Source organism: Canis lupus, chromosome 19 (assembly GCF_003254725.2).
Source record: "Canis lupus dingo isolate Sandy chromosome 19, ASM325472v2, whole genome shotgun sequence".
NCBI classification, from domain to species: domain Eukaryota; kingdom Metazoa; phylum Chordata; class Mammalia; order Carnivora; family Canidae; genus Canis; species Canis lupus.
This window is the reverse complement of record NC_064261.1, coordinates 21572595-21590994: the sequence shown is the minus strand read 5'-3', so window position 1 is coordinate 21590994 and position 18400 is coordinate 21572595. Positions and strand designations below refer to the sequence as shown.

Here is an 18400-nt window from a genome sequence, read left to right as displayed (position 1 = left end):
AATTCCATCTACCTGGAGCCAGAGGAAGGCCAGGTATTCCCTTTAGTGACTAGGACTTCATGGACTTAGGTGGGAAAGGATGGTGACAGCAGTGTGGCTCACTGGTGGCTTGCTGTGACAGTCACACTAGGTAATATGGATAAAGTGCCTGCCCCTCCCTCCACCACAGTTCTGTCTGCTGAGTAATTCGGTGCAAATCTCACACTCATTCAGGTGCTCTTATCCTCCGTTGGCTCCTGCTCAGGGAGTCTAAGGTCTCCCTGTCCAGTTCTCCTCCTGCCACTGGAGTGAGGTGCCAGGGCCTTTCCAACAGCAGAAAGGAACCCACACTGTCCTTGATGGGCTGGCTGTGGCATCCTCTGCTCCACCCCACATTTGACTGCCATAGGAGAGAGGTAGTAACATGTGCCTTCGTTACCAGGCAAAGCTAGAAGGAGTCCATGTGCCCAGACCAGTCCAATGAACCTTGGCTGAATGCCCACTGGCATTTAGATCAGAAGTAAGCCCTGAGTATTTCACAAATTCCAATTTTCCCACTGTGTGAGAAAGCCCAGAACCTGTTATGAACAGCTCTGAGGATGCTCAACAGGTGGCCCAGCCCAGCTCTGTCTTTTCCTCACTCTAGCCCAAGCACATATTTCCAGGCAGATGCCCAGACACCCTTGCTCCAAGGAGCTTCTCTCCCAAACAAGCAGAGACACTGCTAGAACAGCGGGAGGGTGAGGGCAGTTGGGCAATAGGATGTGGGGCCTGGAAGCTTCTGGAAAAGAGCAGCCAGTTGCTAGGGCTTTAGTCTGCAGGGTCGACTTCTGAGAGGAGGCAGGCATGGGAGAAAAGAGCAGAGGGAGGCTAAGGTGTGCTGGGGCCAGGATGTGTGTGTGTAGGGGAGTGGGGACCCCCCAGCAGAAACTGACGGGGCAGGGGGCCCGTCTAGTCGGGAGCAGGGTCCGGGCGGGCCTGCTCACGTGCTCCAGGAAGCAGGCGCCCAGCTCGCTCAGGTGTGGACGCTCCCGGTTGAACCTCTGCTCCAGTGCTTTCACGAAGGCCTTCTGGCAGCGGTAGATGTCCTCGATGTTCCCAAAGATGGTGCGCAGCTGCTCCTCACTGAACATGTCGGCGCGCTTGCGACACTGCCTGATGTAGCCCTGCGGCCGCGGCCCGTCAGGTGTCTCTCTGCGCCCCATCCCCCCCGGGCCTCTCCGCGCCCCATGCACCCCCAGGCCTCTCCGCGCCCCATCCCCCCCCAGGCCTCCCCGCGCCCCATCCCCCCCAGGCCTCTCCGCGCCCCATCCCCCCCAGGCCTCTCCGCGCCCCATCCCCCCCCAGGTCTCTCCGCGCCCCATCACCCTCCAGGCCTCTCCGCGCCCCATCCCCCCCAGGCCTCTCCGCGCCCCATGCCCCCCCAGGCCTCTCCGCGCCCCATCCCCCCCCAGGCCTCCCCGCGCCCCATCCCCCCCAGGCCTCTCCGCGCCCCATGCACCCCCAGGCCTCTCCGCGCCCCATCCCCCCCCAGGCCTCCCCGCGCCCCATCCCCCCCAGGCCTCTCCGCGCCCCATGCACCCCCAGGCCTCTCCGCGCCCCATCCCCCCCCAGGCCTCCCCGCGCCCCATCCCCCCCAGGCCTCTCCGCGCCCCATCCCCCCCAGGCCTCTCCGCGCCCCATCACCCTCCAGGCCTCTCCGCGCCCCATCCCCCCCAGGCCTCTCCGGGCCCCATCCCCCCCAGGCCTCTCCGCGCCCCATCCCCCCCAGGCCTCTCCGCGCCCCATCACCCCCCGCCGCGGCCCGTCGGGTCTCTCCCAGACCCTGCCTCCCGCCCCGCCCCTCACCTCGCAAATGTCCCGCAGGTGCTTGATGTAGTCCCGCTCGGTGCTGAGGATCTCGTTGATGACGTTGGTCCGCATCTGGTCCCTGCTGCTCTGCGCCTCGGCCCCTCTGTCCTCGGCCCCGCCGTCCCCGGCCCGCACAGCCGCGTCGTCCGCGGGCTCGTCCTGGTTCACCCTCAGCTGCAAGGCGGCGGCGCGCGGGGTCAGCGCCCCAGGGCCGACCCCCACCGAGGGTCAGCGCCCCGCGACCGGCACGCGGCGGCAGCGGGAAACTGAGGCGGGCAGACCCAGCAGCACCCACTGCCCCTCCCTCCCGCCCGCCCGCCTCCCCCTGCTCTGCTGGTCCTGGCCTCAGTGCGGGGAGTGGAGCAGATTCTTACTCCCATAGGGACTTTGGGAACCGATGCCCGCTGGCACCAGGCCAGCCCTCTAGAGGCTGTGACGGAGTGATGCGGGGTGCAGCCCTTCTGGCACCCCGGACCCGTGGGTAGGACAGGCTAGAGGATTATCCACAGGGTCTGGGGCAAGAGAAGCACTGCACCGCAAGGCCTGGGATATCTCCTCCCTTCTGCCCTCTGCCTGGTTTTTGAGATGGCGCCACGAGTTCTTCCTTGGAGACCAAAGGCTGCCAAACATAGGCTCCGGGCCCCCTTTCTGGGATCTCTTGTGCTAACGACTTAACTGGTGCATGCCTCAATTTTCTTGGGTGTAAGTGGCTGTTCCCAGCTCCCAGGGCATTGTGAAAATTAACATGGAGACGACCCTCCAAATTTTCTGCACAGTGTTTAGTAAATGCCTGGTATTCAGTTGTGTGTGGCGATGGAATTCTAACATGCAGATTCCCTGTGGAGGAATCCACACACCATCATTTCTGACTCTTTCCTTTCTGGACACTGAGGGCACCCTGGAGGGAGGCATGGGAGCAGGCAGGAGTTGGTGATGGCTTTGCAGGAGGAAGGCTGTGTCACAGCTCTGTGGCTGGCCTTCTTGACACCTCCCACCCTATCCCCAACCCACAGCCTTGCAGTCCAGGCACTGCCCTGAGGGTGGAGACAGGGAGGGGGAAGACCCCAGAGTAGTTTCAAGTTTGCAGTTCTGAGCAGAGCCAGTTGGCTCCTTATGGGCATAGGAGAAGCACAGGTGGGTGCCATACCCTCACAAAGCTGGCTGGAAACCAGCCCTCGCCGTCGGCAACACGACCCCACCACCACTCTCTGTTGGTGGCATCCATTACTTCGATGACATCCCCAGCTTTGAAGCCCAGTTCCTGGTCATCCATGGTGACATGGTCCCAGAGTGCTTCAGCACAGACCACACTGCCATCACTGATGAGCTGTGGAGAGAGCCACAGACAGGCAGATCAGTGACTAAAGCTGCCATCGACCTACTCATGGGACAGGGTGCTCCTGCCACCTGCCCTCTAACCCTGCAGAGGGGAGCCTGACTCATGTTACAGAGGAGTGAACGGAGGCTCCCTCTGAGCCAGTCATTCTTCAGGGGACAGGACTATGCCCTGGGCATGTCTACACTGGCAGGGCTCACGATGAAGGCTGAAGTGAACTTGACCACTAGAATCCTGGTGAGCCACAGAATCTGAGAGGCAAGCACGTTACTCCCCTGCACAGGGCACACCTTCCTCCCAACCTACTGGGCCAGTGATGAAATCATTGCTCTCAGTTTCATTTGCCATCTCTGCTCTGTGATGCTGTGACTGAGCTCAGAAAGCTGCATTTCTTCTGTGCAACCCCATTAGGTTCTCCTAATGTGGCACTGGAGGGGACCACAAGGCTGGAGGGAGAAGGGACTTACTCCCTCCCGCTGGCTTCTTGTGGACTTGCATTACCTGTGAGTTCATCTGGCAAGAACAGTGCCACTCCTCCAGGCACAGGGGTGGTGCCCAGCCATCACAGTAGCTGGATCTAGTTCGCAGTGGTTTTGAACACTTGCGGAACCAGTCTCATGGCCCTCCCCGCTGCCCCCACCAGCTCTATCTAGCTGAGCAGTACCTATCCTTCTATCCTAGGTCCCAAGCCCCACAGGATCCTTAGCTTTAATTATTCCAACTCCTTTCCTTTATTCCCTGGCTCTAGGTGAGGTAGGTACATCTTGCAGCTGCTACCTCTGTAACAGATACCTCAGGATTGTTCTTGTGACTTGGTTATGGAGTCAAGCACTTTATACCTGGCTCACAATTCTTTATATTAATTTCTTTCTGATGAAATAATTTGGTGTGTTTCCTTCCTCCCACACAGTAATGGACCTCCCATCAGGAGAGATGGTCCCCTGCCCCAAGGGGGACTCCCTCCCTCCCCCATGCCCCAAGCAGCCTTGTTCTTAGAGCTCCATTTCTTGTTGGGCTGATGCCTGCCTTCCTATAATGTGGGCTCAGTTTCTGCTCCATGAAGAACGAATGCCTCTGGGGCTTATGACAAGAGGAGGGCGTAGGTTGGGGGCTATACAAGAGGTGAGATCCCTGCCCTTCTCTGCTAGGACCAAGTGTTGGCTCTGGCCTCCACAGCCACAGGGTGGCTCTTTGGCAGTCAAGGCCTCAGAGCATCACCAGTCAGACCCTGTACACTATTTCCTCCTCTGAGCTGCTTGCTCCTGTCCCTACTCATGAGTGTGAATCCTCCCTTGGCTTCAGGTCCAGTGGAGCCTTCTCTGGGTGCTCCCAGGGTAGTGTGTGCGCTATTCCTCAGACCAAAATGGGACCAGAGCGGGGCTGTAGCAGGACTGTCTGGGTCTCCAGCTGAGAGTTCTAGTAGCTAGGAGGCCTCCCTGAGTCCCCAAATGGGCAGGGTGAGGGGTGGGGTAGGCTACTCGGGGACCAGAACCCACTCAGGCCTTCCTTCAGGGTAGGGCCTGAGTAAGCACATTCAGAAACCTCCAGTTCATGTTTTCTGGGGATTAAACCTGCTCTAAACCCTGATGAAACCACTCCTCAGAATGATCCACAGCCTATTGTACACGTACTCTCACATGCGACAGCCATTCAGGAGCTGCAGATTCCTGATGCCCACCCAGGGACCCTGGGCACCAAGCACTGGGTTATTTCTGGGGGACTGCATGCCTCTTGAAGGGACCGTGGCACTCATCCCTGCTAAAAAGATCTACTACAGGCATGGCCTCTCCTGCAGGAAGGCCTGGCCCCCCGGATCAAGACCTCCTGGCTGCAATATGAACAAGATGAGACAAGAGGACTCAGAGAGGCCACATGACAGTGGCTGCTGTACCTAGGGAGCAGGCACTAGACTAGGCAGCCCATAGCTGGCACTCTCCACACAAGCAGGCTACCACTACTAGCCTCCAGGGATCTTGCCTGAAGACAAGGAAGAAACAGAGTACTCAAGGGTGGTGTGGGTGGGCCAGTGAGAATATGGGATGCAGGTGAATGTCCAGGGACAGTGATCCCAGGTAAGCAGGTGCATCATAACAGAAGGTATGTGTGACCATGTGTGAGTGTGAGCATAAGGACAGAGGGTGTGTGTGACCTCAGGCAAGTGTGTCATCACAATGGAGGGAATGCGTGACTATAGGCTACTTGGGTAGTTTTGATCCTTGAGAGGTAGGTATTCTGAGACCCCCTCATCCTGCACACACACATGCACCTGCCAACACACATTTATACACTCACTAATGGCACGCTACACTTTGATCTCTCAAGAACAGTCTGCCATACTGCAGGTGAATGCTGTCCATCCTAAGTTCACACCAGCTGCACAGGCAGGTGTCCAGGACATCATGGAGGCTGCCCCTCACTGCCAGAGCTCAGGCAGGGAGGATGTAATGCAGACGTAGCCCATGCAGCCCAGCTTCCCACCATTTCCCATCCCAGCTTGGGCCCTACTAATATTAACCAGGTCAGGTGTCTCCTCCTAACCCCAGGTTCTCTCAGATGAGCCCTCTTGCGCGGCCCAGTGCCTCCTCCTGCTGCTTTCTCTGCCAGCCCTTGCAGAGAGGTACAGATCTTACCCAGGTGGTTTCCTATACAGCTGCAGAGGAAGGACTCTAGGTATGAGACAAAGAGGTAGGGCTCCCTAGAGAGACCAAAGTTCCGGGCACCTTTAGGGACAAGCCCTCACATCTGCCTTGTCCAGTCATCCATCCAGAAGCCCTTATTGGTGGTGGGGGCAGTCACCTTTGTCACTTCCTTGTTCCAGTACCTTGCTGTGCACAGGAGGTACGTGACAGAGACACAGCTGTGAGTAACTCCCTGTGCTTTGGTTCCGACTGATGCACAGTGACAATGTGCTCTCCCTGGGCCACACAGCTCCTTGATAGCTCCACAAATGGGAGCACTCCGTCAAGTAAGAGCAGTGACATGAATCATTTCTGTGATGTCACCAAGACAAAATATAGCTCCAAGAGGTCAGAGATGCATTCTACCTCCAGGACAGCCCAGAGGCCACCAGGGCCCTCACTGGATGAGTTTCTGGGCAGAAACTCTGATGCTCCTTGTCTGATGTGCAGCTGCATGGAAGCCCAGATTCAAGTCCAGCAGGCTGAGGGGCAGAATTTGCATGCTCTTTCTTGGCCGGGCAGCAGAAAGCACAAGCTGGCTGTGAGACAGGGGATGTTTAGGTGCAGGCAGGCAAGGAACTGCTCTGTGGTGGGGGGCAGGAGGCAGGGGGCAGGATCCACTGCTGTACCCTAGAGAATGTGACAGGTTCAGGAAGCCAGGCTTGGCCTCAAGGTCCCCCTGATGACTACCCACCACCTTGCCCACCCTGCCCCCACCTCCTCCTCTCTCTCACGCATGCTGGTGGAGGATTCCAGTCAGACAGTCTGGGAAGGAATGAGGCTCAGCTCCTTTGGGTCCCTGTACAGGAGGGGATAGGGACATCCAGCATGCCTACCTTGGAGGGGTGCAGAAGGGGCTCTGCCTGTGGTGGGGGCAGGCTGATGGAGACACCTAAGACTGAAAATGGGGAAAGCAGCTGCAGATGACATGTAAAGAGGAGCCGACTCATCTTCCCAGACATTTTCCACCCCAGTCCCTCTCCCACACAGTCACATGTACAGTTTCCAGACAAGCACGCAGCCGTGGCCACAACAGCCTCTGCTGCCTCAGGTGCACGGAGATGCACCATTTAGCCCTACACACACCGCACATGGCACGAAGGGCAGGTGGAAAGGCCTGCGGCACCCGTGTCACCATGCCCTGAGTCACCCGCAGGCCCGGCCTCAGTGCCCGGGGCCGGTGGGGGCGGCGTCCCAGGGTGGGTCCGGTGCGGGGCTCAGGGGGGCCGCACGGGCTGGGGCGCGCCGGCCCCTGGGAGGCCGAGGCCGAGGCCGAGGCCGGAGGGGCTGGTGCGCGGCGGCCGGAGGAGCGCAGCGCGGGCGCCACTCACCACTGCGCGGTTCCCCGCGGCGCCGCCCGGGCGGTCAGCGGAAGGCCAGCAGGAATGTCAGCACGACGTTGATGAGGACCAGGAGCGCCAGCACGGCGAAGACCACCGCGCGCTGGGCGCCGGGGGGCAGGTTGCAGCGCAGCAGGGCGCGCAGGGCGCTCCCGGGGGCCGCGGGGCGTCGCCGGGACTGCGGGACCCTGGCCATGGCGCCCGGGCTCCCGGCTCCGCGCGGCCCGGAGATCCCGCGGCGACAGGGCGGGAGCCGGGCGGCCGGACCCGGGGGGGGGGGGGGGGGGCGGGGGCGGAGCCGCGGCGCTCGCCGGCCCGGGGCTTCTCGGCTCGGCCGCGACGTGCGCGCGGCGTCGCCAGGCCCCGCAGCCCTGGCAACCGAGCCCGCCGCGGGGCGGGGTAGCCGGGGAGGAGGGGGAGGGGGAGGGGAGGGGAGGGGAGGGGGGGGAGGCCCGGGAGTCCGCGCGGCTCGGGGCGGCTCCGGGCGCCTCTGGTGGTGGGCGGTCGGGGGACGTCGACGCGCACGGGCGGTTCTGCCTACGGCCGCCGCGCTCAGGGGGCCGCGGTGATGCTCGCGGCGAGGGCGGGGGTCGCGGAGCCGCGCGGGGCCAGGGGATCTGCGCAGGAGTAAGCCCAGCGCTGAAAGATCAGGTCGCACAGGGATCCAGGGATGCTGGAGTCAGGACTTGAGCTCAGGACGCACGTAGGTCATCCACATGGAGGTGCTCCGAGAAGCTCCTCACTCAGGACCTCTCCATCACAGCCACATTTTGTTCCTTTGGAAAAGCAGCTGGCTTATCCCTGCCTCCTCCCAAATTTGTTAAGGTATGATGGACAAATAAAAATTGTGTATATTTAAAGTGTGCAACTTGAGATTTTGAAATAGGTATACGTCGTGAAATAATCACCACAATCAGGCTAATTACCATCTCTCTCACCTCACACAGTTACCAGTTGTGTGTCTGTGTGTGGTGACACTGCTTAAGATCTATCCTCTTGACACATTTCAAGTGCACAACAATGTATTGATAACTGTTGTCACCATGCTGCACATTAAATCTCCTGAACCTATTCATCTTGCAAAACAGACACCTTGTATTCTTTTGTCTGACATATTCCCATTGTTCCCTCCCCCAGCTCCAGGCAACCACCCTTCTCTCTGCTTCTGTGAGTTTGACTTTTAGATTACACATTTATAAGTAAGATCATGCATTTTTCATCTTTCTATGTCTGGCTTATTTCACTTAGCATAATAACCTCCAGGTTCATCCATGATATCACAAATAGTGGACTTTCCTTTTTTAAGGCTGAATAATAGTCCATGGTATATACATCACATTTTCCTTGTCCAGTCATCCCATCAAAGGGCACTTAGGTCACTTCAATGTCTTTGCTACTGTGAATAATACTGCAATGAAGATGGGAATGCAGATATCTTTTTGAGATCCTGATCTCATTTCTTTTGGAGCATCTGGATCAAATTATTCTTTTTACATTATTTGAGGAATTTCCATTATGTTTTCCAATCTACATTCCCACTAACAGTTTCTAAAGGTTCCCTTTTCTCCACATTGTCACCAACACTTATCTTCTGTCTTTTTAATAATAGGCATTGTAAGAGATGTGATACCTCATTGTAGTTTTGATTTACATTTCCCTGATGATTAATGATGTTGAACATCTGTCCATATATCTGTTGGCCACTTGTATATCTTCTTTTGAAAAATGTCTATTCAGGTCCTTTGTCCATTTAAAATGAGTTATCTGTTTTTTTCTGTTTTTTGTTTTTTTTTTTGTTACTGAGTTGTATGAGTTACTAATGTATTTTGGATATCAATCCTTTGTCAGATATATGGTTTGCAAATATATTATCCTATTCCACAGATCGCCCTTTCACTCTGTTGACAGTTTCCTTCACTGTACAGAAGTTTATAGTTTGGTGTAGTCTCACTTACCTATTTTTACTTTCATTACCTATGCTTTTGGTATCATATCCAAAAAACTATTACCCAGACCAGTGTTAAGAAGCCTTTCCCTGAAAAAAATAAAAAAATAAAAATAAAAAGATAAAAATAATAAAAAATTTTTAAAAAAGAAGCCTTTCTCTGTTTTATTCTAGTAGTTCTATGGTTTCAGGTTTTTGGTTTAAGTCTTTAATCCATTTTGAGTAGATTTTTGTGTATGTTGTGAGGTAAGGGCCCAGTTTCATTCTTTTGCATGTGGTTCAAGCAGCTTTTTTTTTTTTTTAATTTTATTTATTAATGAGAGACACAGAGAGACAGAGAAGCAGAGACACAGGCAGAGGGAGAAGCAGGCTCCATGCAGGGAGCCCAATGTGGAACTCGATCCTGGGACCCGGCGTCACACCCTGAGCCCAAGGCAGATGCTCAACCACCACCCAGGCATTCCCCAAGCAGCTTTAAAAACAAAAACACAAAAAACCCTATGGCAGGGGCACCTGGGTGGCTCAGTCGGTTAAGTGTCTGTGTTTGGCTCAAGTCATGATCCCGGGGTCTTCAGAACAAGTCCCAAGTAGAGCTCCCTGCTCAGTGAGGAGTCTGCTTCTCTTCCTCTTTCTGCTCCTTCCCACATTTATGCTCTCTCTCTCTTTCTCAAATAAATAAATAAAATCTTTTTAAAAAATTTAAAAACCCTATGTCAGCTATGCAGGAGTTTCCACTGTCTCTCTGACAGAGGCTGCAAACTTAATGCTGTAGGGCTCAAAGCTCATGTGCAGGTGTCTCAACAGTGAGCTCTGTCACAGTCACCATGCCCCTCTGATGGGTTAGAAGGCTGCAGTGGAGGGAGCCGAGGAGATTTAAAAGCAGGTAAGAAGTGAGTAGAGATTTCTAGGTTCCATGTTCAACACTGTGCCTCCTTAGGCAGAAATCATGGAATATGTGCAGAGATGGGTGTTCACATGTGGGTGACTTTGTTTCTGTATGTTCAGGTTTCCATGTGTGGGTCAGTAACATGCCTGTAAGTGAGTATAGATGAGTGCACCTGTGGGCACCACCCTCCCATGCCAAGCAAATGCTGGGATGTATTTGTGTATGTGGGTACCTGTGTGTGTGCCAGGGGAGGGTCAGGATTATATCCAGACAACCTGGCTGCCTTCCTCAGATCTGAAGGTTCAGCCTGGTCCCATCTGTCTGGTTGTGAGAGGAAACTTTTCTCTCTGTTCCATCTCTTCAGTTTTTCAGGAAACAAGGCTCAAGATTTGCTCCCTTGAGCTCTCAGGGGAATGGTGAGGGAAGAAAAGGCATCCAAGGCTCCTTGCCACCCCAAATACCAGGACTCCTCTGGTAAGGCTGTGTGGCATGCATTCCGATAGGGTGTGGCTTGGAAGCCTTGACTTGGGGCCAGATGTTTTATTGTGCCCCTTGGTTTCAAAGCCATTAGATAACAAGGAGGAAGGGACAGAAGGAAGTTCTGGGGAACTTCCACTGGCCAGTGCAGTGCTGAGCACCGTGAGTCTGTAGCACTCTATCTGCTGCTGTACTGGCCTCCTGGGGTATGTTTAAGGCTTCATCCAAGGCCCAGTTCTGGGATAAGGCCTCTGTGTCTCCCCTGTAGCTGACCAACCTGGGGCAGAAGAACATCTGAACCTGGACTGGGATCAAGAACTCAGAGGTGCCCTCTGCCCTACCTGGAGGCACTCAGACTCTAACTTCTGATGAAATGGGTATATAGCAGGGAACACAGTGGAAACATCCTTTTTAAACGTGTTTCATGACTTGAAAGCAAAGCCTTAGGCCCTTGAGGGATTCAAGCTTGATAATTCCATACCAGGGAGGGGAGAGTAAGTGGAGGTGGCTGCAGGAAGTGGCCCACCCAGGCTGCCAAGGTAGCAGGACTAGCAGGGAGATGGAACAGGGACATAAGTGTCCTTGGGCTATGGGGGACTGTGTCTGGGAGAGGGAAGAGGAAGCTGCTCTGGGTATGCTGGCCACTGGACAACTTGCAGTCCTGGCCGTGGGAGTCTGCAAGCCGATGCTACCCCACCTTATGGAGAGTCAAATACAGTTGTTGACCAACAACAGGGCATGCATGCAAGAGGGATTTGGAGCACTGGCTGGTATCAGGCTCTTCTCTCGAGCTGGTGCAGGAAGGGGTATAAGAGCCAGGTCAGGCCTTAGGATGAATACCCAGGGTCACAGGTCCTGGGGAAGACAGAAATACCTGGAGAGAATGTCAGACTAGCTTCATGGATGGTGGTCACGAGCTGGTCTGGTGTCCTGCAATGTCCTTTTAGTGTTCCACAGAGAATTCCTGGGAGCTTGAGGATGGCAAGACTGTCTTCTATCCTTCTATCCTCGGGTGACCCTATGGCCTAGTGGGCCAGGACAGTCTCACTTCCCACCTGCTCTGCTGGCCTAATTATTGGTAGAGCTCCTTTTATGCTTTGAGCTCCAGGGTGGAGGACAAGATTTGTGTCTGTTTGCCCTCTAGTTCAAACTTCATCTCTTCTCAGTAAGAGGATCCAGGAATGGTCCCCAGTCCCCAGCTTGCCCTCCTGGACCAGGGACATCAGAACAGTGTTTGGAGTAGACCTGAACATGACAAGGCCCTCAGAGTCATGCAGGCGGTGGGCAGAATTGAGAGCAAGACCAGCTCCACACATGTGCCCTCCTGTAATGCAGCTGTGACCTGGCCCATCTGGGAGACACTGCCATCCACAGCACAATGGAGAGGGCATCAGAAGACCCCAGACTTCTGAGCCAGGAGCCATGTCCTCCCCTCCTCTGGTCCCAACTCATAACTGAGCAGACAGCAGGGGCTAGCTGGGTGGAAATGAAAAGAGAATAACATCTTCCAAAGACACCGCCTCCTTTCTGCCTACAACTCCAGAAAATATGCTTGGGCTAAGGATGCCCTCAGGCCTGACTGTAGGGAGCACAACCCAGCCTAGCAGGGCATACTCAGAGCTCTGAGAGGAAAGGAGAGGCTGGGAAGAGGGTGAGGAACCAGGCAGAATGGCCCAGGCCTGGGTCATGGGCATCTGGGCAAGGCACTGAGTGGGACAATGCTGAACAAGATGGGACACTTCTAGGCACTGAAGTTAACTCATGTAACAGGGGCTGGACTACCGTGAGGTGCAAGGCAGGAGTGAGATGCAGGGAATACAGAATGAACATGATACTGTGTCCCTGCTTGCTTCTGTCAGGGCACATCCATGAATGGCCTGCTCCCTACCACCACAGTCCTAAATCCCAGGGCCTGACACTCATGAGATACTCACTAGATACGTCACATACATACAACATACACAAACGCACATCACACTCATGATCTTCAGGTGCATGTGTTTGTGGGCACATGTACTCCTTTCTTCTGTACCCAGAATACCAGAGTGTGCCACTGTTCTCCCCTGCATCTACTGCTCTTTGGGCCAGAGGAGCTCCCTTCTGCTTGGAAATTGAGATGTGGTCTCTCCTTCTGAAGTCAATACAAACAAGAGAGTGTCACAGTTTAGAATATGATATTCACATGTATCTAAAAGTACAAGTGAATATGTGATATTAAAGCAAATAAATATTCTTTAGTATGGACTTCTCTTTGACATGTGTTGCTTCTATAATCTCTAAGTATGAAACTCACATTGACCTAGCAAGTCTTCTTGCCATATATGTGAAGCAGTGGTGAGTGTCAGAGGGTTCAGGGGATGTGCAGTGGGACTTCGCAGCTCTAGGAGGCCAAGGGAACTAGCGTGTTATTGGAGAATCACCTTTTATGTCTCTTCAGTTTCTGATAAAGTGGATCTATTTAATGCTGCCAACAAATCACAACAGGTGCTGCCTTTCCTGAGTATCTTACACACCTGGGCACAGTGACCCTCCTGCAGCTGCTGGTGGGACTCAGGTGCCACATCCACCCCACAAGAGGAAACTGAGGCCCTGAGGGAGGGTATCTAGCTAGTGGCAGGATGGGGGTAAGATATGGGGCTGGCAGCCTCCAAATCAGGCCTTGTCCTTTATGCTGTACTGGCCTGAAAGAGGACCTCGAAGTGCTGGTGTGTCTCATGAAGAAGAACAGCCTGGTGGCCACTGACCAAGTCAGGAGCCCAGTCTCCAACCTGCATTTGCTCACTGTGTCCCTGGAAAGGGACTCCTCAGTCTGACGTGGCTGCCCTGCTTGTGATGTGACACATCCTTCCCCACTGAGGCACGTCCAGGAGAGACCAGTACCCTGGGATCACTGAGTGCTCTAAACATAAGCAACAACATTACCACCTGGTCTATGAAGGAACCTCAAATACCAAGAGAGGCCTTAGAACCAAATAGGAAACAAATTCTAAGTAGCCCAAATAGGTGCTATCCCATTCATAATCTAAATTGCCTTCATTGCCCTCAGAAAGGTGCTGTTTGCCAGAGCCTTTTTGTTCTTTTAGAGTTCTGGCCCTGGGCTTCCCTCATTCAAAGCATAGGATGAAAACCTTGTCAAGGGCCTCAGAAGGCACCTCCTCACCAGCAGCAAAATGTGACAGACCAGAATTTCACCATCAGGTAAGAGACACGCAGCTAAGAAAAACAGACACCAGAACTCTAGCCATATAGCACCGACGGCCAATCAAGTAACACCAAAGCTCTTCATCGTCCCAAAAGCTGTGTGTGAATATTCCCTCTTTGTTATCATTCTCATTGCTGGAAATTTACTGGGAACCCACCACATGCCGGGTTATTTACGTAATTCAGTCAGTTCTCAGGTAACCTGATGGCTATCCTATTTTACAGTTAAGTAAACCAGTGTTCAGAGGGTTTACCTGCTCAGAGCTCCACACATGGTCCTGGGCAGGGAGGAACTCCCATTCAGGTCTGGGAGGCCCCAGGGCTCAGATTCTACCCCCTACACCATGCTGCCTACCACCAGGGCTGGGGCCCAACACTGAGGACAGCAGCCCAATACTTCAAGGAAAAAAAAAATAAACCATTATCTGTGCATTCAGGTTAAATAACATCATTTTAGAACATCTTTCATTCAAAATAGTCATCGAAGAGTACTATTGTATTGGAATACAATTGTATACTATTATATACTTATGTATTAGAAAAGTCAACTTCCTTGGATATGTGTTACTTAACACATCATGGATGCTGAATAAAGCATTTTTTAATGACTGTTTTAAATCATTATTCAGACCCAGACCTCGGAGAAGAGTTCATCCACCATTTACAGTTTGTACCCATCTGTTGAGTAGGTAATGAGGATAGCACACTCCTCAAGGGGTTCTGAGAAGCCCACCTGCCCTTCACTGATTCAGACTGTCTGTAAATCCATCCCTCCTGAGGTGCTGCAAGATCCTGGGGGTCAGATCCAGGTTTTGATGAGGCAGAAATACACGGTAACTCATGACCAGGAAGAGAATGTAGTATTATGGATGTGGGTTATTGACCACATTATGTTTAGTGGCATGCCCTGCCCCACCACTGAATTAAGTAAAAAAGAAGAGGACAAGAAAATAGGAGCACAAGTGAGAAAAAGAGAGGAGTGAAGGTCTCAAAATTTCTCTGTGCTTGGAGAATGCAAAAGGAACCAGTCTTGCCTAGATGAAGTTTGTCCCTAATTTCTTCTGTTTAGATAGGACCAGCAAACAAACAAACAAACTTGCACACGGTTGTCATAGCAACCACAATGGTTTTTGAGCTCTTGGAGTCAAAGAAAAATTAATTTTCACTTCCCTTGCTTCCCATCCTGCCCAGACAACTTCTTGGAGGGATGATGGGCTAAGCTGTGACCTCCATTCTACCAAGAAGAGTTTGCTTCATCCAGGATGGCTTACGGGGCTGTCATAGGGTAGGACAGACCAGCATTCTTTCATCATAGGTCTTGGGTCATGCCTGCCCTTCTGGGTTCTCTGTAGGCTCAGGAGGGCAGAGAGGCAGGTCCTGTATTTGGGTAAGTGAGAGCCATAGGCTGAAACTGTGCTGTGTGCATGTGGGAGCCACTGCCATCTGCTTGGAATACAGAGACTGTGGACAGCCTGTGTGAGCATGCTGGATTCACCTTGACATCCAGACCATCTGTCCCAGCCCCGTCCCTTCACCCATGCAGCCCTGACCCTACCTCATTGATGGCCAGCTGCTCACCACCCCCTCCGGGGTGGCTGTAGTGGTGACTGGAGCTGTGCATGTCTTCATACAGGTCCTCCTCACTCCCCGCCTCATCAGCACGGATGGCTGTGTCCAGAACTCCATCAGGGATAGCTGGAAGGAGAGATACCAGCTGGCAAATAGGAACTGAGGAAGGGGAACAGGTAGAGAAGGAGATGAACCTGTTCAGGATAAATGTACTACTTTGAGAGGAGGGAGAAGACCTGGGAACTAGTTTCTCAAACCATTTTTACTGCAAATCATGATCTGGTTGAAAGAATGCACAGGCCGACTTTTGCCCCATCACTGTTAATCACCTACCATTTCAATCTCCACTATCTCCCTAAACAAGGAAACAGAAATATCTGTAAGAGTAGGACACTCAAGAGTCCCCTCCAGCTGAATTCAATTCAAAACCATCTACCAATGTGCCAGGTATAGTAGATGGCCTATAAGAATAATGCTAACCATTTATTGTGAAATATATATGTATCCAAAGAAATATATAGTATGTACATTGAAGCATAGTTTGGAAATTAATAAAATGAACTCCCATAGTACTTATTCTGCTAAAGAAAAATACTCGAATCTTAGAATTCAACCACCTGCATGACCTACTCCAACTGTATTCCCCTCTCTTTCTTTTAGAGCTATCCAATATTTTTATAAATCACACCCATGGTGTGTTTTAGTATTTATTTCTGTTGAATCTTGCATAATTTGGCCTTATATAAATGGGACCATCTAGTAGGTTTTCTGCTTTGGCTGGATTTTTTGATTTTTACTTTTTTTTTTTTTTTTTTTACTCAACTGCTTATATAGTTGTGAATGATTCATTCTCACTGATGGACAGACTTGCATTTTATGAATATGTCAAATTTTACACATCCATTTCACTGCTGGAGAGCAGTGGGTGCTTTTCTGTCTTGCTGCTGGTATGAATAATGGTATTGCAAACATACCCACATACCTCCTAGGTACATGTTCCAGAGTTTCCCCTTAGACAGTGTTTCTCAACCTCTTTTTCATTATTACCCTCTAAAAAGCCTTTCATACATTGTTTTCCCAATTGTTCCCATGAAATATTAATACCACGAATATACTGTATATTTGTTATTTTCCATGGCTTTTGGAAGGCCACAAACCATTGTCACACCTTAGATTTTTGCCCCGTTTAGTGTGAATTTATGCTCTGGGGTGTAGGACTGAGGTGTGGCATCCCTGGGCCCTAGGTGTGCCAAATTGTTTTCCAAAGCTATTCTACCATGTAAGACTTCCAACAGTGGGGCTCCTGGGTGGCTCAGTTGGCTAAGCATCTGACTCTTCGGTTCAGCTCAGGTCCTGATCTCAGGGTCATGGGATGGAGCCCCACTTAGGCTCTGCAATCTGCGTGGTCTGCTAAGACTCTCTTTCCTCTCCTCCTGCCCTTGTCCCCTGCTCTTTCTCTAAAATAAATAAATCTTAAGAAAAACTTCTAACAGTATGTATGAATGTTCCCACTACACCACATCCTAGCCAGCTCTAAAGATTGGCATCCTCAGACATTGTTGACAAGCTGATGGATATGGAATGGAATCTTACTGTCATTTGAATTTACATTTCTCTGATGACTAATGATCACTAATGAAGTGAACACCTTGTCTATATTTGTGGGCCATTGGTATTTCCTTTAATGTGGAAAATATGTGTCTATTGAGCTGTTGCTCTTTAATGTAATCAATAATGTAAAAAAAATACATTTCTATGTATGTGTGTATATATATATATATGCACTGCCCCCATTCTGCATACTAAATCTTTGTCACCCACTTTATCACAAGTATCATCTCCTACTTTGTGGCCTGTCCCATCTCTTTAAGATGCTTTCGGTGAACAGAAGTTCTTAATTTTCATTAGACAAATTTATCAATCTTGTCCTGTATGGTTTATATTTTTTTGCCTTTAGGACATCCTTACCTCCAAGTTGCAAAGTTACTCTCCTATGTTATCCTTAAATGTTTTATAGCTTTTCTTTTGACATTAAATTTTTATTGCACTTGGGAATGATTTTTGTGTATTGTGTAGATAAAAATCTGTGCTACTGTGATTTATAAGAAATATATATTTTGTCTTTGACCCTTTCCTGGCACAGAGCTCATAAAGCTCTTGGAACGTCCCGTGATAAGAGTGATAAAAAGTTTCTTTTGTTATGTTAATGATTACTTTTGGGAAGCCCCTAGGTAACCCAGGGATAGGGCTGCCCCAACCCACTTCTAGGGAGGGGACAGGGGCTGGCTTAATAGCCAGTGGCCAATGATTTAGTCAGGCTTACATAATGAAGCCTCTGTAAAAACCCAAAGGACAGTGTTTAGAGAGCTTTTGGGCTGGTGAACACGTGGAGATTTGGGGAGAGTGGTGAGCCAGGACAGGGTATGGAAGCTCTGTGGTCCTTCCTGCATACCTTGCCTGTGCATCTCTTCCATCTGGTTGTTCCTGAGTTATATCCTTTTATAATAAATCGGTAATCTAGTCAGTAGAATGTTTCTCTGAGTTCTGAGACCCACTCTAGCAAATTGATTGAACCCAAGGCAGGAGTTTGTTGGAACCTCCAATCTATAGCCGGTTGACCAGAAGTACCTCTGGCTTGTGACTAGTGTCTGAAGTGGAAGAACAAGGGTACTCTTGTAGGACTGAGCCCTTGACCTGTGGGATCTGATGCTATCTCCAGGTGGAGAGCGTGAGGATTGCACTGAATTGTAGGACATGTTGCTGATATCTGAGAAATTGCTTGGTAATGAGAACATACCGGAGAATGGGATCCAGAACTTTTAGAATCCAATTTCTTTTTTTCTGTAAGGATAAGTAATTTTCTCAGCACCAGTTATGGGATAGACAGTCCTTTCCTAAGTGTCCACAATGTCTGCTCTGGCTTAAAATCAAGGTCTGGACTCTATTCTTGTGGGAGGCAGAGTAATGGCCTCCAAAAGACAACAAAGTCCTAATCCCCGAAACCCACAAATATGTTATTTTACATGACAAAGAGGAATTAAGATTGCAGGTGGAATAAGTATGCAAATCAGCTGATCTCAAATAGGGGGATTATCCTAGATTACCCAGGTGACCCTAACATAGGTGAAAATAACTTTG

General features: G+C 51.4%; 1 protein-coding gene across 1 annotated transcript in view; it reads right to left on the bottom strand.

Moving 5' to 3' along the window:
• Positions 1-18400, bottom strand: part of ARHGEF4 (Rho guanine nucleotide exchange factor 4) — a 122099-nt gene that overhangs the window by 6540 nt on the left and 97159 nt on the right. The window contains 4 exon segments of the mRNA XM_049097354.1: positions 966-1145; positions 1828-2004; positions 2978-3157; positions 15249-15388. Coding sequence (XP_048953311.1) covers positions 966-1145; positions 1828-2004; positions 2978-3157; positions 15249-15388 — 677 coding nt within the window.